This window comes from Polyodon spathula, chromosome 6 (assembly GCF_017654505.1).
Source record: "Polyodon spathula isolate WHYD16114869_AA chromosome 6, ASM1765450v1, whole genome shotgun sequence".
Taxonomy (NCBI): Eukaryota; Metazoa; Chordata; class Actinopteri; order Acipenseriformes; family Polyodontidae; genus Polyodon; species Polyodon spathula.
The window spans coordinates 23,137,649-23,160,576 of record NC_054539.1 but is presented as its reverse complement, the minus strand read 5'-3'; the positions used below and the strand labels follow the sequence as shown (position 1 = coordinate 23,160,576).

The window sequence follows — 22,928 nt, the reverse complement described above, 5'->3', positions numbered from 1 at the left end:
CAGACCACTTGCTTTCAGTGTCTTTACAAGCTGCATTTTTCTCTTTATACAATCCCAATACAGGTTGTGGCTAGTAGAAGTTAACCTTTTCGCTGCTGGACGTTATTTAGATATTTTTCCCATTCCCATGAATAATGTGATATGATATGACATACAATACCCTGAGATTATGGATGCTTTGTTTTTTGTTTACAAAAACATCCATCTCTAGTTAATGAGTTTGTTGTAACACATACTGTACAGTGTGAGTTGTTAAATTTAAGTACTGTAGTAGCCTTTATTTAGAAAAAAGTATGCAATACTCTTCTATTGAAATTTATATGCATTTACATTTTATTTTAGGTGAGAAAATGATTGCATGTTAAACATCTAATATATATATATATATATATATATATATATATATATATATATATATATATATATATATATATATATATATATATGTATGTGTGTGTATATATATATATATATATATATATATATATATATATATATATATATATATATATATATATATATATATATATATATATATATATATATATATATATATATATATATGTGTGTGTATATATATATATATGTGTGTATATATATATATATATATATATATATATATATATATATATATATATATATATATATATATATATATATATATATATATATATATATATATATATATATATATATATATATATATATATATATATATATATATATATATATATATATATATATATATATATATATATATATATATATATATAATTACACACACACACAGCTTTTCTGTTCATGTGTTCATGAAACGCACATGTCCAATATTTTGCACCCATCCATCACAAAGGCTAATAAACTCCAGGGATGTGAATTTTAGTACATTTTTATGAACATTTAAACTATGCTGTATCGAAGTTTAAACAATCTCGGTCTGTGTGTAGAGATATGTTCCCATGACAACGAGAAGTGATTCTAAGCAGTGTTTGTTGCCTTCTATCAACAGCATTGCCGTTTTTTGCCCAGGAGCTTTTTCCCACACACTAGTACATCTTGCCATTTCAATAAACAAGTCATGGGTACTTCATCTCCCATTCAAAATTATAAGAACATATGTTTCGTTTTAGGTTTTTCTGCAGCATTACTGCTTGCAACTGCTTCGGTCACTGTAGTACTCGTACAGTCAGAAGTAGATGGCTGAGATGCAGATGGCCGATCTTCATGAGAATCCCCACAAGATGCTGGCTGCTTAGCAAAAAAAACCTTCCAATTTAACAGCTGCTTTGCCATGTTGTCACAGACACTGGTCTGGCACCAGAAACGTCTAAAAGTAAATATCTTAATATTGCTGCGTAAGCCAAATATAAGGCTTATTGCTGCCACCTACAGGACTGGAGTGCACCTTATTCAATGCTGTTGTATTCTCGAACAGTATTTTACGGTAATCTTGCTGCAGTGTAATAGATAGACATGCATATTCGTGCCAGTCTCCGATGAACGTAAGGCAAAATATTTTTCCATCAAACAAATTTATGTTGTGTCTAGATTGCAAAGTTTTGCGTTAACGCGATCTGTCTCTGTGTGTGATGATTTTTCAGACCTTTTTTCTTACAGTATACAAGCAAGAGAATAGTAGTTTGATTTGAAGAGTAGCCTAACAGTTAAGCCATAGAACTCTGTTATTTATAACCCAAGGTGAGGTGTTATGTAAATGGATATCACTTTAAAGGCATCTATGAATACGCTTTTGCCTTTTTTTTCTTTATTTGCTGTGTAGTAGGTGTTAAATCTGTCTAAACGCTGAAAGCTTTTTCCAGATGCCCTGTTGTCAGCAGGCTAAAGTGCACACCTTGCAGCTGACACCTCTGGTATGAAAAAGTGCTTGTTAGATTTGAACAGTACTGCAATGATCTTGGAATACAGTACTGTAATGTACATAATTTTTCTTCGCCAGTTTGACTTGACAGTTTTGTCTAACCTCTGTGATCTACGTCTCGGCTTGTGTTAACTAACTGTGTGTCTGGGGTATACTTTGCCTGCAAATTGATAGTAACCTTTATGGAATCCAAGTACTATATTCTGTTTATTTGCATTTTTATAGCGCTTCATATATAGTAGTATGTCAAAGCACTGTACAGTACATAGTATAAAATCAAACCACAATACATTTTGTAAATCATATTACACATCTACCACAATCATACATAGTATAAAATCAAACCACAATACATTTTGTAAATCATATTACACATCTACCACAATCATACATTTAAATTACAGTATAATAAAAAATGATGCATATACAAACATAGATTAATATACTTGCATACACACATCCATACATAATGAAGTCGTTTTTAAAAAGTTGTGAGGTAGTTGTTTCTTGATGAATGAAATGCACTGTCCTTTTTTTCAGGTATTTGTTTAGTTTATTCAGTATATACAGGTTTAATTCCGAAAACAGAACGAACACTCAAAGCAAAACAGTACAGATAACACTTTCATTTGCAAACTGCATGGTGCAAAACTTAAGTTAAAAACAAAACATAACAGAACTAAGTAATATAATGCAGTACTGTAGGTTTGATCCTCCAGTCTCCAATACTAGTCTTAATGAAAGAGAAGTGAACTGAGCTGAGTGCACCTTAAGTAGCCACTGACCTCAGCCACACCCTCCTTTGTTTTCTTTGTAGGTTCAGTCACCCCGGGCACCCTGTGGAGGGTCTTGTGTACGTGTCGTAAAGAAAACTGGTTCTGGCGCACACTGCCTAAGATGTTGTTCTCTTGGTGTGGCCCTTTGATTTTTGTGGTTAACCTATATTATCTCTTGAGCGCATCGGTTTCTCCAACAACAGTTGCGTTTTACCAGTTACTATACCTCTTCTGATTAATCTCCTTTTAAAACTAACCGTGTGTACAAACCTGCAAACACGTGTGTCTAATGTTGCATTCAAACTTCTTTCCATGTTATCCAACATATTATTATTATTATTATTATTATTATTATTATTATTATTATTATTATTATTATTATAATAATAATAAAATGCAGCAATATCAAAGTTACATTAAAACCCTCTAAGAAAGCCATTTTTATAAAGTACCTTTTCAGTCTTAACTTAGCTGTAACGGTCCCAGCTTCCCTGATAGAGGTAGGCAGAGCATTCCATAATTTAGGAGCTTTACAAGAAAATGTCCTCCCTCCCAATGTGATTTTGTTGTCCCTAGGAATAACCAGTAGCCCTGCATCTTGTGATCTCAGAGTGTGATTCCAAAGATACGGGGTCAGTAACTCCTGCAGATAACTGGGTGCTAATCCATTCAGGGATACATACTGAGCATCAAAAGAAACGTACCCCTTATATTTGGATTCACTAGATGTGATCAAAAAATGACAAACTCTGTTGGAGCAGGAGCAGTGACTTTATTGTGCTGATTTACAGTTAACATCATAAAGATACTGCAAAATGATCTGTCTGTCTTGGTCAGGTGTTGTGACCCTTGGTCTTCTAGTTTGTGGCCTGGTCATTGACAGAGTGTGTCTGGTTATACCGTCTTGCCAGGTTTGAAATTGCTTGCTGTGCGCACCCAAGACGGTGAGCCAGAGTACACTGCCGTAGTCAAGCCCCCAACATGCCGATAGCACGAAGGCGTTGCTCTCTTGGCAGACGTGGCATATTGGTTTTTCTTCTGTGATTCATTATTTATTTATTTTGTTATTATTCAAGGTTGCAATTCAACAGCTGAAACCACTCCATATTCAGTGTCCAATCAACTGTCTCACTAATTAGGTGACTAAGTGCATATGCTTCAGTCAGTCACTCAAGCGTGTCATGGTCAAGGATGAGTGATCGAGTGATTTATAAAGAAACCAGAAACATTTTGTCAATGTCCGTCATTTATATATTGTATTTTTTTTCGAAACTATATGTGTTATAGTAGTGATGTTTGTTTAGATGCTTGGTATATGTGAACAACAACATTTTAAAATCGATTCTGTACTCCACACAGGGAGCCAGTGCAAAGAGGCCAAAACAGTGGCAATGTGTTCACTTTCCTGGTTTTAGTTAGAATTCTGGCGGCTGCATTCTGAATAAGGTGTAAGCGAGAAACCACTCGTTTTGCAATACCAGAGAAAGGTGCATTGCAATAATCAATTCTTGATGAAACAAAGGCATGCATTAGCCTCTCGGCAATGATAGATCAGGATCAAAACTGCTAAGGTCTGACTTACGTAAATTGATATTTTTTAGTTGATGCTGTGGGTCTAGAAGCGTAACCTCCGTTTTGTCAGAAAATACAACATTAAGCAGCTCTGTGACATCCAGCACTTGATGTCAGCAAGGCAAGCAGCTAATAGCACCCCAGTAGAAGGATTGCCTGGATCCAGAGACAGGTATAGCTGAGTGTCGTCTGTGTAACAGTAGAAATTCATTCCATGCCTGCGGATAATATCACCTAATGGAAGCATATATAGTGAAAACCAACAGACCTAAGATAGAGCCCTGAACACCACAGGCAACTTCTGACAAGTCAGATTTCATCTCCCTGATGGAGACAAACTGGAACCTATCGGGAAGATAAGACCTAAACCAAGAATGGACACGGTCTGACAAACCCACTAAAGTTGCAAGACGGTTTAATAGAATGGAATGGTTCACACTATCAGAAGCAGCACTAAGATCTAAGAGAATTAAAATTGAAGGAAAGGCAGAGAGAGCTTATCAGCAGATAATTTATCACCCCAACAAGGGCTGTCTCGGTGCTATGTGCAGCATGAAATCCAGACTGAAATTTCTCGAATACAGTATTACAAGTTAGAATCTTGTGTAATTGATTAGCAGCAACTCTCTAGAACATTTGATAAAAAATGGCAGATTGGATATTAGCCTATAGTTGCTAATGGCTTTGGTGTCAATGTTGTTATTTTTTTAAGCTAGGGCTTTGCCGCAACCTTAAATTATTAAAATGTGTATTAATAACACAGAAAACGTCTTTTAGTAATTTGGTTGGGATAGGATCAAGGGAAAGTAGTGGATCTTATATACAGAACTAATGCTGTCTTTTAAGGTAATCAGAGAAAAAGCCTCAAACGTCATTCTATCAGGTCTAATAGGTTCAGGTAAGAAAGAATGGCCTATTATCGAATTAGTCTGTAAAATGTAATCTATACAGGGGTGTCTAATTCAAAAAAAAAAAAAAAGGACTAAGTGCTAGAAACATCTACTGTCCTTAAAAATCTGCTTGCACAAAACACACACAAAAAAGTAGAATATAACTTGATTTTATATAACAGTGAACACAACACTATGTAACACAATTTTTGTTCCTGGGTAGTAAGTGTTATTTCCTAATTGCTTATGCCTCAAAAGTATAGAAAATGGCTATTATTCCCCACAAACTTTGCTTTTGTGACCAGGACAGGTCAATTTCAAAATATCACTATTTCCAATGGGAAAACGGGCGCTTTTGTGTCTTTTCGTTCAAGTCAGAAAAAAACAACATATGAATCCAAATTAACATGTATGTATACTGAAGTAATACAGAAATGACTACAAAAGATTTAGAAGTGAGTAGTTTTTCGAGATTTACGATTATACTGTAAATTTACACCAATAGCAATTCAGTTTTGAGAAACTTGCTAGGCTGTCTATAAATATACCCGGAATGTCTTTCTAGCAACAGAACGAACATAGGAAAATATAAATAAATCCAAACTACCGACGGGCAAAGTATAACGGCAAAACTTGTTGTCCCGGGCGTCAGGCGGTACGAATTGCACACCCCTGTAATTTCAAAAATGTTATTTTGGAAAAACTTTGTCATTGCAGCTAAAAGAGGAGCCAGTTGTGAGTGTAGATGTGTTAGAAGGGGGTTTACTCATTTATCTATGGAACTAAAAAGAAACCTGTATTTGTTTTAATCAGATTGGAATAGTATGAACATTAGCCTGGGACAGAGCCTTCATATATTTAGCTTGGTGGCTTTTTCATGCAAAGTAATGATTAGTACAGTTCCATCTGCATTCTAAATTACGACCCTCACATTTCAGTTTACGAGTCGTGTCATTAAACATGGTGTGCTTCGTTTGTAAAACACCCTCCCAGTTTTAACTGGTGCCTCAGTGTCTAAAACTTTTACAGCGGTTGATGAATTAACAACCCTGGGTTTGATTATACCATCCTGGCTCTTTATGGTGTAAGGTAATTTAACCTCAAAAAGAATTACAAGGTGATCAGAAATAGTGAAATCAGTAGTTATAATATTTTGAACAATCAGGCCACAGTAAATTACTCAGTCTAAAGTATGGCCACATGCTGATTAAAATCCAAGTAATCCAATAACCCCAAAAATTCCCAAACATTTAGAATCAGATTTAATATTGATATGGATAGTAAAATCGCCCAATAGAAGAATCCTGTCGTAGTTGATGGACAATAGTGATTATAAACTCACTAATTTCAGTAAAAAATAAATTTGACTTAGGTGGCCGATGTGTAATTACAATAAGAACAGGTAATTCATTATTTAGTGTTAAAGTTAACCGTTCAAAAGATGAGTATCCCTCAAAAAGTCTCTGTTTTTAATTTTATATTCATTGCTGATGATAGTGACAAGTCCACCTCCCTACCCTTCCCGTGCTTTATGAATGAAAGAATAATTTGGAGAAGAAAACATTGTCCTCCACTCCAAGCCAAGTTTCAGTTAAAGCTAAAATATCCAGGTTAAAGTACTTAATGAAATCATTAATTGAAGGTGCTTTATTAGAGAGAGATTTGCCACTAAATAAAGGCAGGCGTAAAGTTATATTATCAGAAGCGCAGGACAAACCTCTTTAAATCCCCTGCCTTACCAAGTGCCTAGTTTAAATAATCTGTTCAATGGTTTTTCAGTGTTAGAGGCTAGCCTACTAGCCCCATCCCTATTTAGGTGCAATCTATCTCTCTTGAAAAATCTAGTAGTTCCAATAAAGCAATCCCTGCCCTTCTTGCGTACACCACTTGGCTAGCCAATTATTTATAGCTTTTGCTCTCTTATAGTGTTCATCCACTCTACCAATATCGGGTAATAAGGCAGACACCATAATCTTTTTTCAGTTAGTACCACTGATTTTCTGTCTCATGTCATTTGTACCCACATGTACATTGACCATTTAATAAATTAGGCACTCGTGACACAATGTCCATAACTTTGGCTCCTGGGAGGCATGCAACAGTCCTGTGTAAAGGGTTTTTATGACAAAAGTTACTGTTGACCCGGCGTAATTATTGAGTCTCCCACGAGCAGCATCTCACCCTTGATTTAGTCTACCTCACAGTCACATGTAGGTACTACTTGGAATTTATTTGATATATTAATGTCCACTGTATCTTGACCACTGAGCCTGGGCCGCCTCTTTCCTAAATTTCTAACAGTCACCCAGTTTCTGCAATCTTTCTGACTTTTGTCAACTTTCACCTTTGCGGGTTCCTCAGCACATACATATTTATCATAGTCTTGTTGCGGTTCTGAAATAGTGCTTGGAGCAGGCACATTGTGAAAGTTCAAATCTGAATCATGTGTAGTCTCTTCTACAGAGTCCAGAACTAACCAAGTGTTACTGATATGGTTAAAACTTTTTTCAATAAACTGCTTGTTTTTATTTATGCATCTTACTAATCAGAGGTGCCTCCACGGACACAAAAATGAGGGGGCCGCAGTGGCGGACAGAGCAGACCTATAACACAGAATAAATCACAAATCTGCATTATCACTCCACTGTAGCAACACTCCTATAAACATTAACCGTCACTAAAAAAAAAAAAAAAAAAAAAAAAAACCTTCTAAATTACCTTTAGAATTTTCCAAATAGATCCATCCACTAGTCCCTGTGGGTATGGAGCGCTGCAACACTGTTTAGTCTTTGAGCAGTTGTTGTGGCTCTCAAGTGGTTTTCAACCTCCTTAAACAACGTTTTGCAACTTCATAATATAAATAGGCAGCAAGGCCAAGCTCATTTATTTCCTTTTGCTATGTCATGCACAAAGTTTGCACCTTTTCCACATATGAGCTCTGGCCAGACAGCTAGCTGGTTCTGAAGTCGGACAGAATCGAAGTCTCATCCAAAATGAGAAGACACTTATTCAAATGCTGTGAATGACATATTGTTGGGCAGTGTTGCAGAAAGCTTTAGGCACTATCGTCACATAGATCTCATAGCAATCCTTATCAAAGCTTTCCTTAATTTGGTTTAATCCTTTTGTGATGAAGGCATCATTGGCACATTTTGAAACTCCATAACACATTTTACATGAGTGGCAAAGCACTGTGTTACACTCTGAGCACCAGTCAAGCCAATTCCAAGATTCAAACCATGATGTCTGAAAAGGTAGTTTCCTGTTGCCTGTCCTTTTGTTTCTGACTTGCCAGGCCTACATTTTAACAAAAATAAAACACCATACTTCAGTTTCTATTTAACTCAAATGCTTTTGTCATTGTATCTCTTTCATGCTGAACTGATGCAATGTTGATGATATGGAAGTGGTTAAAATGGACCATAGGGTCTAATTGAGGCGGTGTGGTCCAGTGGTTAAAGTCCAGGGGCTTGTAACCAGAAGGTCACTGGTTCAATTCCCACTACTGACTGACTCACCCTGTGTGACCTTGAGCAAGGCACTTAACCTCCTTCTGCTCCATCCTGTGGATGAGATGTTAAATCAATGTCCAATTGTAAGTGACTCTGCATATAATGTACAGTTCACAGCCTACCTCTGTAAAGCGCTTTGTGATTGTGGTCCACTATGAAAGGCGCAATATAAAAATAAAGATGTTATATAGAAAAATAAAGATATTATTATGAATGCACTACTAAACAACTTAAAACCTACATTTTGTCTTAACTCAATAGTTGTTTAATATACCACATAAGATATGAAAGGTTTCCATTTCCAGTCAATTTACTTTTGCTAAACTTGTGCAAAACAGACAAAAAAACAATAAATAAAAATAAATTCAACATTGGTATGTACATCAATGTCCATCAATGCAATACAAGTTTAAAATACCATTCTTGCAATGTGTTATCACTAACCTTTTAAGAAACTTGAATAGTGGTGTTTGGCTCTTTTGAAGTTGGGGATGATCTTTTCATTGTAGTTCTCAGTTGTAACCATCAGCGGTATGATAAAGTTGAATTACTACAATATTAATATATACATTGAAGAGGTGCTCAGTCCTGCTTCCCTTTTATGAATCCTAATTAAAAAATGCTGTACACTGTAACATCCTCTTGTCCGCATTCCCAATTTTGCAATTCATAATAATAACACTTGGACAAGAAAAAATTACAACATTGCATTGTGCTTTTCAACAAAGACTAGAGATAATAAGTTATCTCCTTGTCTAACAAGGTATTTTTTGACATACATTGCAAATGTAGTAGTAGTAGTAGTAGTATTAATTTTACTTTTACTATTTAAAAGAAATAATGCCACAGCATATCTTTCACACAGGCTGTCAGGGTGATTAGCATTTAAACGCGGTTATTATGGTATAGGGTCTAATTGTCTGCAAACTGCCTGAAGCCTGTCTGTTTCTGACAGTTCTACTGGTAAAAAAAAAAAAAAACATTAGGCATCATATCTTCTCAAACATTTTTAAAAACATGCTGTTTTAAAGTTGAATGGCATACCTTTGCATCTTAGTGATAAAATACTTTTCACAGTGATAATCTTATACCATGTACTCAAAACTACGGAAAAATACTTGCCTTATCAAATGATTTGACTGACAGCTGGTGTTTCGTTTGCCTTTTCCACAGTTGATAACCGACGCATCAAAATGGTTGTGCCTGTGAACGTGACTATTACACTTTTACGGACACTGTTGCACAAAAAAAAAAAAATTAAAAATCATGAAAGCATTTTTTAAATCCAACGTGTCTCTTTACTTGGTTCTAGTGATGTAATTTGCCTTCTAGATAAACACTCCAGCCTCATTGGAATATGCTGTTACCTGCCCAAACCACTACATAAAAACCTGTACGACTGTGTACTTTGTGTAGCACTAACAGCTACAATCATGGGCAATCAAGTTGTCTTGTGTAAAATGCTTTTTTTGGGTTTCTGTTCGCTCAGTTTATTTTATTTGAGTAAACTGGGCTTTTTACCTGATGTCATGCAAGTGAAGGGGAAAGGTGGGGGTTGATATGTAAATTAGCTATGTGTAAAGTACTTGTGCTGTTTTTGAAGATTGCTAGTGAAATTTTGTGAAAATTAGATTTCCATGTGTGCACTTGTACACAAGTGAATCTAAGCTGCTGTAATAAAGCAAAATACCTTTTGCCTGGCTGGTTAATAATGTGTTTTACTGCTCTTGCCCAAATTGTTTTTTAAATGTCATTAGTGGGATGTCATGTCGTTTTGTAGTGAATTCTGTTTCATCTAATTTATCTTAGGACTCAAGTAAAAAATGAACTTGAGGTATAAAATTAAACTGAACCACAGGTATTGCAGATGATAATCATGGCTGCAAACTGGTGGAGACATGATATATATTTCACTTTCATTCAAGCAATACAGCATACAGGGGATCAGGTGATGCTGTGTATACTACCCTGGCTTAGAAACCCTACCCATCCAGACAGCTGACAGCAGCTGAGGAAGCATTCAACACCACGCTTGGGCAAATACAGGTAGTGGGCACTTGAAAGGGAGGTGGCAGATACTGCTGAAATGGACTGAAATGCAGCATGAGTTTGTTCCCAAAATTGTCACTGCCTGCTGTATCCTGCACAAACTCTTTTCAACAACAAAATGATGTGTTTAAGAATCAGTGGCTGCCTGTGAGACAGATGGGAAAGGTTACCAGTGTTCCTGTCTCATGGGGGGAAAAAAAAAAAGCGGCACTGCCTTTCAAAACAGCCTAAAACAAGCGAACCCATGTTTAGAGTATAGAGATGGGATGGTATAAAATTTGCACAGTATGATAACCGTTAAAAACCTTAACCTTAATATCACGATATACGGTATATCATGCAAGTTATCAAATGAAGGGTCAAAAGAAGAAAGACTAATGTAAATCACTTAAATTACCTTAATTCACAAAAATAAAACCAACAAAACACACTTCCTTTAACTGTATTTACAGTATAATTGTAAATCTCGAAAAACTACTCACTTCTAAATCTTTTGTAGTCATGTTTATATTACTTTAGTATAAATACATGTTAATTTGGATTCATATGTTGTTTTTTTCTGACTTTATGTGAACGAAAAGATACACATTTGCCCGTTTTCCCATTGGAAATAGTGATATTTTGAAATATCACTGTCCTGGTCACAAAAGCAAAGTTTGTGGGGAAGAATAGCCATTTTCTATACTTTTGAGGCATAAGCAATTAGGAAATAACACTTACTACCCAGGAACAAAAAAAAAAAAAAAAGTGTTACACGGTGTTATTACACATGTGTTTGTTTTAAAAAAAAAAAAATAAAAAAAAAAAAAAAACTCTTCACTTACCTTAGAAAATTGGAATACTGTTACAGCTTGTTTAAACCAAACTACGTTGATAGTAAGTAGGCTATCCTACTGTAGTCGCGTGTTTGTGCTGCACAGAATCTCGCGCTGTAGACTATATTAAATAGATAATTTAAACATACTGTACTAAGTCAGTGATAAGTGATGTATCATTTTACAATAAAGTTAATGTTAATCAATTACATTTAACTGACTGTTGATAATCCAGACAAATGTAAATATAGCACGTTGAAAATGTGTTCTGTGCAGCACTGTTTGGAGAAGGCGTTTCTCGAAAAGCTGCGTGTGAGGTCAGAAAGACAGCAGCCAAGAGCAGCAAGCTCTGGGTAACAGAACACAGCAATTGCAACGTGTATTCTGTGTCGTTGGCCGTTTCCTTCAAAACCATTATCAAAATACAGTATCACTTCACAAAAAGGCCTTCCTCAGACACTTTGCTAAGCCTGCAAGTACCATCGCTTGATTTAAAAGAAGCGTGTTTGCAGTGAAAAAATAAGTTAACCGGTATATAACCGAATTACAATAATTGCGGTTTAGAATAAAAGCAACGGTATTAATACCGTAATGTACCTAAACCAAAAAATCGGTATACCGACCCATCCCTATTCGAGTATGGGTGTTTATGCAAATATAACCCGTGACTCGAAAAACAAGCCCAATCCTGCTTATTATAAGCGGCAATTGTGAAGGTTACCTCAGCCGCCAGTTTCAATTGGACAGCAGCGATCTGAGGAGGCTCGTGCTGTCAGAGATTCTCTCCTTTCTTTTAAATTGTGTTGGATTTACTGTTGTGTATTAATGATGCAAACAAATTTAAACACAATCAATACGTTCATTTGCAATTTTATTTGGTCAGTTCTGAGAGAGCATCAACAACTTGTAGGATGTTTGTTCTGCTGTTTTGGGCGATAGAGCTGGCTCATGACATCCAGTTCACCAACTATATTTGTTAACGTGGAGAGCAGACATGCGTTGTCTTTGGACACAGCTGGGATTAAAAAAAAAGGACAGGAATTAATTCAGTTAGACATTTAAACAGCTCACTTGCACTTCGTGTTTAACTTTAGTGTAGTTTTTACAGCAAGGGTATTCTCAGACTGACAGCTGCTTTCATACTAATACAAGGGTATAACACAGTTCATGGGAAGTGGTTTTAAACAGAACTCTAAATCCGCAAGAGATAGACAGCATGACAGTCCAGACACAGCAAAAAACAACCATTAAAAAAAAAAAAAAGAAACAAAAAAAGCTGCCCGCATTATCATTAAGGTGAATTACACCACTGCTAACCATAAAATCACCTTTCACCCACAACTTTCTGCCAGCTTGGAATCTATAGTAACAAATGACCTGCTCCTTTGCAGTATTTATAGTTACGGATAAACATGCTCATTAACATTTACATGTGAAATACGGGTTTCCATGCAAAACTGTGCATGGATTTTCCCATGTGTTTCGTCATTTACACGAGGAAATGAGATTCACCCCATCCCTCTCTTTAGCCGTTTTTTTCGGCCACAAACCTGATTTACCTGAGTAATTCTCCAAAACGTGCACGAGCATTGCCATTTCACGTGCAAGTTGACCCTCATGGAAACCCCATGATTGAGCCTCTGTGTGTGATTGCTGACAGAAACTGTTATTTAGCGATTTTTTGCCAAAGTAATAATTATCTAAATACGCATTGCCAAAAGTCAGTATCCCCATTTCAAAAGCCTAGGATAGAACTTTGCAAAATATATCTGCTATAACACCGAATGATTTTGTAATACGTTATGTAATCTGTTGTGATTGTTTGACACGTATAACTACACAGGCACTGAGTCCGATCCTCCCCCTCTCACTGTCTCTGTGAGAGGGACCTTCCAAAGGCCGTGCTCAAAAATGTCATCGACCTTGTTTACCTTGGGTTGCACTGCAATGTACCTCAGTGTGGGATTGCTGACAAAGTGTTTTTCTAGATGCCAGAGAATATAGGTTTATGTGAATTACAAATATATATATATATATATATATATATATATATATATATATATATATATATATATATATATATATATATATATATAACATTTATTTTATACAGTAATAATACTGTATTGCACTGACGGTTTATTGTGGCATTTTAACTGACATACTAAAAGCTCTGAGCTGGGTTGCTTAGTAACCAGTTTAGGGGTGTTTCAGAAACCACTGCTCAAATGTTGCCTTGCTATCATTGTCAATCGCGCGTTTACTTGGTTGCTTGTCAGTAAAGCTGTGATTAAGTCACGTTGTCACGGATTCCGTGGTTTTAGTAGAGAATGTTGAACTTTACCAACCTGGTGTCGGATTTACTGTCAGATCTACATTGATTTTAGGCAGAAGAGACTTAAAAATCATATGAAAATTAGATTTTCAGTTTTCATTGTGGCTATTGCTTAATTAGGTGCTTCTCCACAGCAGAATACAGTAATACTTATAAATGTCAGAAATGCTGTTGAAGCCACATTATTTTATTTTTAGGCCAAACGTTCTTTAAACCTGAATTAAATGTTGTGGCTTGAGTAATATTCCAAAAACATTTTGGAGAATTGAGGACCATATACTTGACACTCCATCGTAATCTGTTTTAGTTATAGTGCATTCATTATAATTAGGGATTCTGTTCAAGTTTTATTAATTTCATTTTGCGGTTCTTATTTTGTTTGAGTTTTATGTCAGTCGTTTTTGGTTACTTTCCAAAATGCGTGGGCATTTTTTTTTCCTGTCAAAATATGTATAGTAACTCGACAGTACTTGCACAGTTGTACCTTCTTTCGTTTGCTGGCTTCCACAATGAAATCCCTATGGTGACGGGAGCATTCTTCTGGGCTTTATGTGTGTTTAGGCATTTTTTTACGTTTCGCCACAATTTGCAATTCTGTTTTAAATCCTCTATCGTAAATGTAATACAGCTTTAAATCCTGCGAATAAGCCTCCATTCCTAATTGTAATCTTGTTTTAAAACTCACAAGCGGAGTGTCCAATAGAAATTTTGGATTTTGCTGCCAGTCTGTAGTTGGGGTGGGTTTAAATTATTCAGAATGAGTCGATGATAGATACAAGTCAGGAAGGACTGACATTGCCCAGCTGCACTGGGAAAGGTAGTAGGTTTTTTGATGGGAAAGGGGTGGTCAACATGAACCAAGTAACCATTTCCGCTGTTTATTGGCTATACGCCAATTTTTTTTTTTTTTTTTGTATAGTGTGTTATCATTTATCAGTTACAGCTGAAAAATCAGAAGCCCTAATTTCTAATGAAAATTAAGCATGGTTTGTACATATCCAGTTCAGTAGGTAGGAGTAGGACTGGTAGGAGTTGTATAGAAAGCAAAGGCCAGCATAGCGTTACTGTATGCAGCTGTCCAGTCTGGGGGCTAAGCTGGCCTTTGCTTTTCAATACAGCTCCAACCAGCCCTACTCCTACCTACTCAAGAACTGCAGCTCTTGATAAATACATCTCCATACATTATATTCCAACCACTTGTTTTGAGCCTTTTAATAATAAAACCACAAGTAGACATTGATCTTAATGGTGAGCTGTAATTTAAAACAACCTATTCCAGTTTGTATTTCTTTTATACAAATTATTTACAACAGTTTAACATAAATGCCTAATAAAACATGAATCTACCCGACTTGGTGTAATTTAGCTTTACCTATATACTACTGAATGAATCTGGCATTTCAAGATGAATGAGCATACTGTATCAGTTACAAAGCAGTGCTTCTGTTTCTGCAGTGATGCAGTGTGACTTGCCCAATGTTGATGAAGATGAAGACGACGGAGAGCTGTTTGAGTTTGACGACAGCGGAGATGAAATTCATGAAGCTGACCAACAGCCACCTGCTCCACCTTTACCTGATTATGAAGTTGAAACGAAGGCAAAAGACACTAACTCCACTGAGGGTAAACATAAAGACGCACCTACAGAAGGGCATCTACTCAGTAATACGCAGAAGAAAACAATGACTAATAATGACATATCCTCAAAAACGGGGGATTCAAGTTTCACCACAGTGTCAAATTCAAATTATTTTTAATATATATATATATATATATATATATATATATATATATATATATATATATATATATATATATATATATATATATTTTTTATTTTATTTTTTTTCCTCACTGTTTCTTAATCTGTAAATTCTGCTTTTAGTTTTGGCATTTTTCAGTAAATGTCTAATTTGACCAATTCTGTCAACTTGTGACATTATGAATAAAAGTAACCCCATGTCCCCTATTTTCTGTTTCTGTACAGACTCTTCTGTACTTAATCCAGAAACGTGAAGTAAACAATTCTGTTTTTATAGATAAATAAGATAATAAACTTTTTTTGGTTTAGTTTCAGAGCACGATAGTCCAAGTGATACCCTTGTACCTCCAGCTGCAGAAGCTGCCAGGGGCTCTCCGCTTGGAAAAGTAAATCCTTATTCGGTTGTAGATATAGCTCCTTTGCAGGAGCAGAGTCTCATGCAAGAGGAGGAGGAGCTCGGCCAGGAAGATGCTGCCAGTGCCAGGGTTCCTAGTGGTTATTCTGTTCCAGTGCCATGTGGATATGCTGTACCGTCCAACGTCCCTCTGATCCTGCCTGCTTACTCCACTCCTGTCATCATACGACACCTCTCGGTGGATGAAGAAGGTAACATGACTGCCTTTTTAGTTCTCCTCAGGAGAGGTGTATTCTGTTACAAGAAAACGTTTTATCACTTAGGATTGGCTGTCAAGACCATTTTTATAATGCTGTATTGAGGGTGGATGCTGCTTATTTCAGTCAGTCTGGCTTCAATAATTATGTTTTTCCTGTTTTTTAAATTTCTGCAGCTGTTTATTTTTATTTTTCTCTGTTTTGCAAGTTCAACTACAATTATGGTAGAAATGTGTATTATTAAATACAAAAATATCTCTGACTTCTAGCATAGACATCTTCATATATGTATTGAAAGCTGGACCATAACTATAAAATGTGACTTTTATTTTTATTTTTTTATATACCAACAAGTTAAAATGTACCATTAGCTTCTAAGACTTGTGTATCGCTGTACTGCTTTAGGTAATTTACTGCAACCTTTTGTCTAAAACCAATAGAAGCATGTAAATGAAAAAATAAAACTAATGTTCATGATATACACTGCCCTCCATCAAGCATTGGGATGTAGGCTGATATAATTCAGCACTTCTGATTTGTTGCTGTATCCCCACATGTCATCCAGCCTTGTCATCTGCAAAGACATTGTGTGTTAAAAGAAGGCACAATGTGAATTCTAGGGTAAATTAAAAATGAACTAGATTTTTGGCCATCTAGTTCAAACATATGGACGGATCAAGCTGATACCGGATTTGGAGTCCTGTAATATTGATTTTATTCATGGCTTTCTTTTGCATAAACGTTAGTCTCCCTGCCAGCATTCTGTACTTGACCTCTCACTTAATCTATTCACAAGCACAATGCCACCAACAGGAATAATACAAATCTAGTTTATTATGGAGGAAAACAATACTTGCACAATATAAAGACTGCCCTCTTGTGGCTTCCGTCATCTATCATGTGAATTTGTCAGGCTGGATTAAAAACCTTGGCAAGACAACAGCAACAGTATTTGTACCTATATTAACAAGTCCACTTCTAACTAATCTTTAATAATCCATGTGTGTTTTTACTTTTTTGTCTTAAAGTACTGCAAAGGTTGCAAAGTAGCAAACCATTTAATTATCCCCTGTGGGGGAGGCATCAGAATGCTTTTTTTGTGTCACATGATTCTTAAAGTTGCTTTGCTCTGTAATTCTCTGAGCCAAAATATATACTCTTTTTTTTTTTCTTTAGTGACTGTGCATGACACCAGTCCAGTACAAGACAGGTATGTATCCTCAGTAGATTATACTGTACAACACCAGTTCAGACCAAAGTTTCTGATAAAAAATAAAAATAATGAACTGTTTTTGTTTTGTTTAAATACCTTTTTGTTTTTGTGTAATTCTGCTGTCGCTTTACAAGGGTTGAACAAAAAATGAAAAAACACCTGACGTAACACTAGCCATACGGGGTGTGAACATTTGTTTTTGTAGTATAATTAATGGCGATAGGGCACCAGCCAACTTAGTATCTACTGTCAGAACACATAAAGTTTGTCAAATCTCTGATTGTCCGTTGTGAATAAAACAGGATTTTAACAGGATGTTTTATATGTAATACATGCCAGGAGTGCACATTTGTATAACATATAATTGATCCTGTAAAGGAAAACCCCTATCTCATATTCCACTGTGTGTCCATGTCAGTAATGATGGTGTCAAGAAGGTTTGCTTCATATTTAATGCATGTCAGGGAAGCGGCCGCTTCACAAGCTGTTTGCTTTGTTTTTCATTTAATTACAGTGATGATCGACCAGCAGTTAAAAGGGATGATGCCTTGGCAAGATGGGTTGCAGATCCTGCAAATACAGCTTGGATGGAAAGTAGGTGGAAAACTGGTATACAGTGCTGAACAAATACATCATTTTATATTTAAATGTACAGTACTGCTTCAATCAATCCACCCACCCACCAACACAGAATTCTGGCATGTGACAAAAAATAACATATTGAGAATAAAAACAGCAGTTTACTTTCCCCACTTAGTTTTTTTTTTTTCTTTTTCATTATTGCTGAATTGCAACATAGTTACACTCCCATCTTGTTTCCTGACCGCTGTAATCAGTAATAGAAATATAATGAGTAATACTTCTGTCACATGCTGTGACAGTATTTATGAAAGAAGCTACTTTTTTTTTTTTTTCCTAGATCCTGACGAGGTTATTTATGATGATGTGCCTAGAGAAAACTCGGATTCTACAACAGGTCTGTTATTAAAAATATTTAGGGTCTTGGATTTTCAAGACAAAGCTAACTTATTGTAAACATATATTACACTGTAATGTGTTCATTTTTCTTCCAGATGCAGATGAAATGATCTACGATGATGTAGAACTTGGGGAAGAAGGTGGGGACAGTTCCCCGGAGAATGGCTGGAGTTCCAGTGAATTTGAAAGCTACGATGAACAAAGTGATACGGAGAGCAAAAGCGAGAATGGGATTCCAAATGCTTTCCTCAGAGGCAAATCTCAAAAACACAAAACCCATGTGTGTATTGATGTTTTAATGAACTATACAGTATTTTTTATTTAAAATGTAAAAATAAAGAAAAAACTTATTCTGTAGATGCACTGCCATTTATTGCCAGCAGTGGAACATTGTTAGAGTAGTATAAAGAAAGTGGCTTATACAGATTGTTTTGCATGCTGGAAAATGCAAAGAATAAACACCAGCGATCCCGCTTAAAGCTGTGCAACAAATATTTTATCATATTTTAATGATCTCTCATAAGATATCTAGTGTGTTTAGTCTGCTTGCAGATATCATCATTGGCAATTGGTGGGATAAGATCAGTGTGCACATTCACAAAAAAAAAAGATTTTGTATGAATGGTGGCCCCTGATCATTGCTCTTAACATTTCAAATTATTAACATTCTACCCAGATTTCTTTGTGAATGTATGTTTTTTCAATTATGTGTATGCATGCTTCATGTTTACAAAAATAGTATGTTTGTCAGCTTGGCTTCACACTGCACTTGCTTTTTTTTTTTTTTTTTTTTTTTTTTTTTTTTTTTTTAAAGCTTTCTCAAGATCTGACTCGTTTGAAAGAGCACTATGAGAAAAAGATGAAAGATCTCATGACAAACACAGTGGGGACAGTAGAACTTCAGCAGATTAGGCTGAAACATGAGCAGAAGGTAATTGGATAATAAACCAATGATCATAATATGGTCATAAGGAAGCCAATCGAGGGAGGATTCGGGTCTTTCAAAGTTTGATATTTAAAGTCATTTGTGCCAGAACAGTCTGTTCTTTTTTTAAACGCAATGTTAAGCTATTGCAAAAAAATCAATCCTTTGAGAAGTGATATTGAATAAATGTACTTTTCTAATGTGTTTTTATTTTTTTATTCCTATGTTTTTTATGTTTTAATTGTTTTAGAGAGAGATTACCTTATTAGATTTGTTCAAGCAAGATATGGTAGGTTTCCCTGCAGGCTATACATGAACCATAAAAGATTATCTACCACTTACCAGCTGAACACATGCTATGTATAAATAAAGGAAGAATATACCGTTTTGGGTGTTAATACAGTTAGGAAATATCAAATGCATTGTTATGCCGAGTGATTCAGAAGTTACCGGATAAACATATGTACTAATGGATAAATCTAGGCATCACAGATGTTCTTCAGACTTTTAAGTCAACTTGCAAATAAATCTGTTGTTGCCCACTGGCTCTTTGGGCATGTTATTTTTTGATATGGTAAAAATGTAGTAGCATAGTTCTTTTTCATCACACATATAAACATACTTTTTTTTTTTTTAAACAGTAGAAGTACCGGAGATACACCTAAAAGCCCCTCAGCAGTCTTTCTGATGGTTTTATTCAAAACAGTGTAGTATAACGAAAGGAGAAACAGACAGATGTAATTGTTTTTTTTGTTTTGTTTTATTGAGTACATCACATAAACATCTTAACAACAACCGAAGCACATATATATATATATATATATATATATATATATATATATATATATATATATATATATATATATATATATATATATATATATATATGACACATTTATTTTACAAATCAAAACAAGAAAATGTAAATACGACATACATATTTTATAAAACTGAAACGATAGCAATACAATTTTTTACTTTATCAGCAATCTGTTTATTATCAGATGAGCAAAAGCAACTGAACAACGTTATAAAAAAAAGCCTAATTTTTCTTTTTTTGTGACAAAATGGTATTCCTTTACATTGAGTCTAAGGCTGTTCACAGTCAACACAGATAATGCCCTTCTCCACGCCGCCTTTCTGCACAGGGCACAGCTGTCCGAAGTTTTATTTTTATTGCACTTGGCAAACTGGCATTGGCGTCTCATGCGGCTCTCAGCGAGGTTTCCAGCTTCAGCTAAATATTTCTTGGTAAATTCTTCTCGGTGCATACTTTGTAAAGTTCCCAGGAGTTGATGGCTGCTAGATCCAATACATTGTAAAACACTTGAACAGGCCACCGCCGGGAGCCAGCTTTCACAGAATACTTCCGTGCCATCTGATCCAAAACATCAACTCCATATTTTGTTGTGTAGTAAATCTCCATGGTCTCTGGTATTTATTTTCACTAGTCCCGATGCTAATCGACTTATCAAAGCAGCACAGCTGGCAAGCAAGTGCCAGCCTTCAAAAGGCTGATTTGAAAACAATAGACTGTCAGCCATTCACTTGGGCAGAGAGTAGAGACTAATCTGATTACAGCTAAACACACTACGGACTAGTAAATAAAAATAATAAAGTAGAATACAGTTCTGTATCACAATACAATTGTTTTCTTTGTGGCTGTCAATGTGACTGCTCCCAGGGCTTTTAGGTATAAGGAAGGAACTCTCCTTCTGCACTCCCGCGTTTCGTGCTTTGTGAGAATATTTAATACGTACGGACAGAAAGGTACACAAACACACAGCCCCATAGGTGTTACACGCCTGGAGAAAATTACATTTTAAAACCAAAAACTGCCAAAATGACTGCCATGGGGCTTCTAGTGCTAATAACATAAAAGCACAGCTTAACTCTAAACAATTATGTGTGATAACTATAACCTTGATTTTAATTTCAACACTCAGGTGACCACTTCTCCCACCTAATGTAACATCCTGTTTATCTTAAGGCTTTTTTATTGCAACAGTGTCTTCAGTCAAAGGCTACTGATTCTTCTCTAGGCTACATTCAGTCCTGCACATGCAGCATTTCGTGTCCTGATTTGCTTCAACACGCAGTGTCTTTGTGCTCCCAAAGACTGTGCTTAATTAGAGGTGGTAGGAATTTAAATGTAGTGAAAGAGCTTATTGTCCTCCACCAGGGGATGCATGTTAGGCTTTTAGTTTAGTCCTTGGCTTCTCGCAAGTAGAGACTGACACTTGTTCTAAATTGTGCAGTGGTTTTGGACATTTGCCATAAACGTGGCATGTGAACTGGCAAGTGCTAGTGAACTTGCTCTCATTTTACATTTCTCAGCGCCATGCATTGAATTGATAGTAACCACCTTAAGAATGTAAAGCTTTATAAATGTTTATTGTAATATGTTATGAATTTATAATTTAATTTAATACCATAGTGTTACACTTGTGCTTTTTAAATTAGGATTTTTTCTTCGTGGACAGGTTAATGCATTTTTATTTTATTTTTCTCGATTCCCAGACAAACATCAGTTGAGTTTAATTTAAAATGTGTATAATCCTTTTTATGACTAATGTATGTTTTGTATTTTATTTTTTTTCAAAAGATGCAAAAGTTAATGAAAGCAGCAAAAGATGGTACCAAAGATGGGCTTGAAAAAACCAAAGCAGCTGTGAAGAGAGGACGCTCATTTATAAAAACAAAATCTTTTATTCAAGGTAAAGGGACATTTGTTGGTACACTAGCTTGGGAAATTCAAAAAGCTGAATTTTGTAAATATGGCTTATTTACCATTTAGGATTTTTAAACTACTGGTAACATAAATCCGTCCATTCCGGTAGCCGGTTCACCCTCGAGCACCAACATTTCAAAATGGAAAATGTATTTATTTTGCATGTGAAAAAATGTGTTTATCGTTCACCTTTTAGACCGAAAGTCAGTTTGTCTTGAAGAGGAGCCAGGTGTTTTTATTGAAGTTGATTGTCTCAATACTGAACCTGTGATGATGCCTATGCCAGAAGGATTGACACAGCAGCAGGTTAGTTAAAAACAACAAAACAGTGTGTCTGGATCAGCAAGATGATCAACTCCACTAACACATTCCTCTTAAAGCTAAATAGCCCCATACTGTGTGTGTGTGTGTGTGTGTGTGTGTGTGTGTGTGTGTGTGTGTGTGTGTGTGTGTGTATGTAGTATCTCTATCTGTCTACATTTTACATCAGTGGTTCCCAACCTTTTGGGGTGCGCAGATCCCTTCTGAACCTCCAAAAATTTCTCGAACCCCCATGTACTACTATCATAGTGAGACACAGCCACTATACAAAGACGTTCTGTTGATTTGCTTTACAGTATAGTGAGGCAATTGATGATAATGATGCCATATGGGAAATTGATTAACTTGCCTAATGAGCTGGCTAGTGCTATAACTCGAAGTCAGTCAGATTTCATTGCATTTAGACTAACTTTAAAGATCCGTCTCATGAAATCTCTGTTAGGCTCTTAATCCCTTTGATGTCAAGTTTGTGTGCATTTCACTGAAAAAATTAAAATCTCACAAATTCGAACTGCATCAAATCCAGTAGGTGCCTCACCATGTTGTGGTTACCATAGC

The 22,928-nt window shown here is 35.7% G+C and overlaps 1 protein-coding gene across 4 annotated transcripts in view; it reads left to right on the top strand.

The window, feature by feature from the left end:
- LOC121317042 (rho guanine nucleotide exchange factor 10-like) overlaps positions 1-22,928 on the top strand; it is an 88,944-nt gene that overhangs the window by 19,042 nt on the left and 46,974 nt on the right. The window contains exons 3-11 of one of the 4 annotated variants that reach the window (XM_041252599.1): positions 15,284-15,451; positions 15,900-16,196; positions 17,379-17,412; positions 17,930-18,009; positions 18,335-18,391; positions 18,489-18,673; positions 19,208-19,324; positions 21,924-22,035; positions 22,246-22,355. In XM_041252599.1, the coding sequence (XP_041108533.1) occupies positions 15,284-15,451; positions 15,900-16,196; positions 17,379-17,412; positions 17,930-18,009; positions 18,335-18,391; positions 18,489-18,673; positions 19,208-19,324; positions 21,924-22,035; positions 22,246-22,355 (1,160 nt within the window). Of the gene's footprint in view, positions 1-15,266; positions 15,452-15,899; positions 16,197-17,378; positions 17,413-17,929; positions 18,010-18,334; positions 18,392-18,488; positions 18,674-19,207; positions 19,325-21,923; positions 22,036-22,245; positions 22,356-22,928 lie in introns of all 4 variants that reach the window. The other 3 variants (XM_041252600.1, XM_041252601.1, XM_041252602.1) reach the window with 3 other exon arrangements.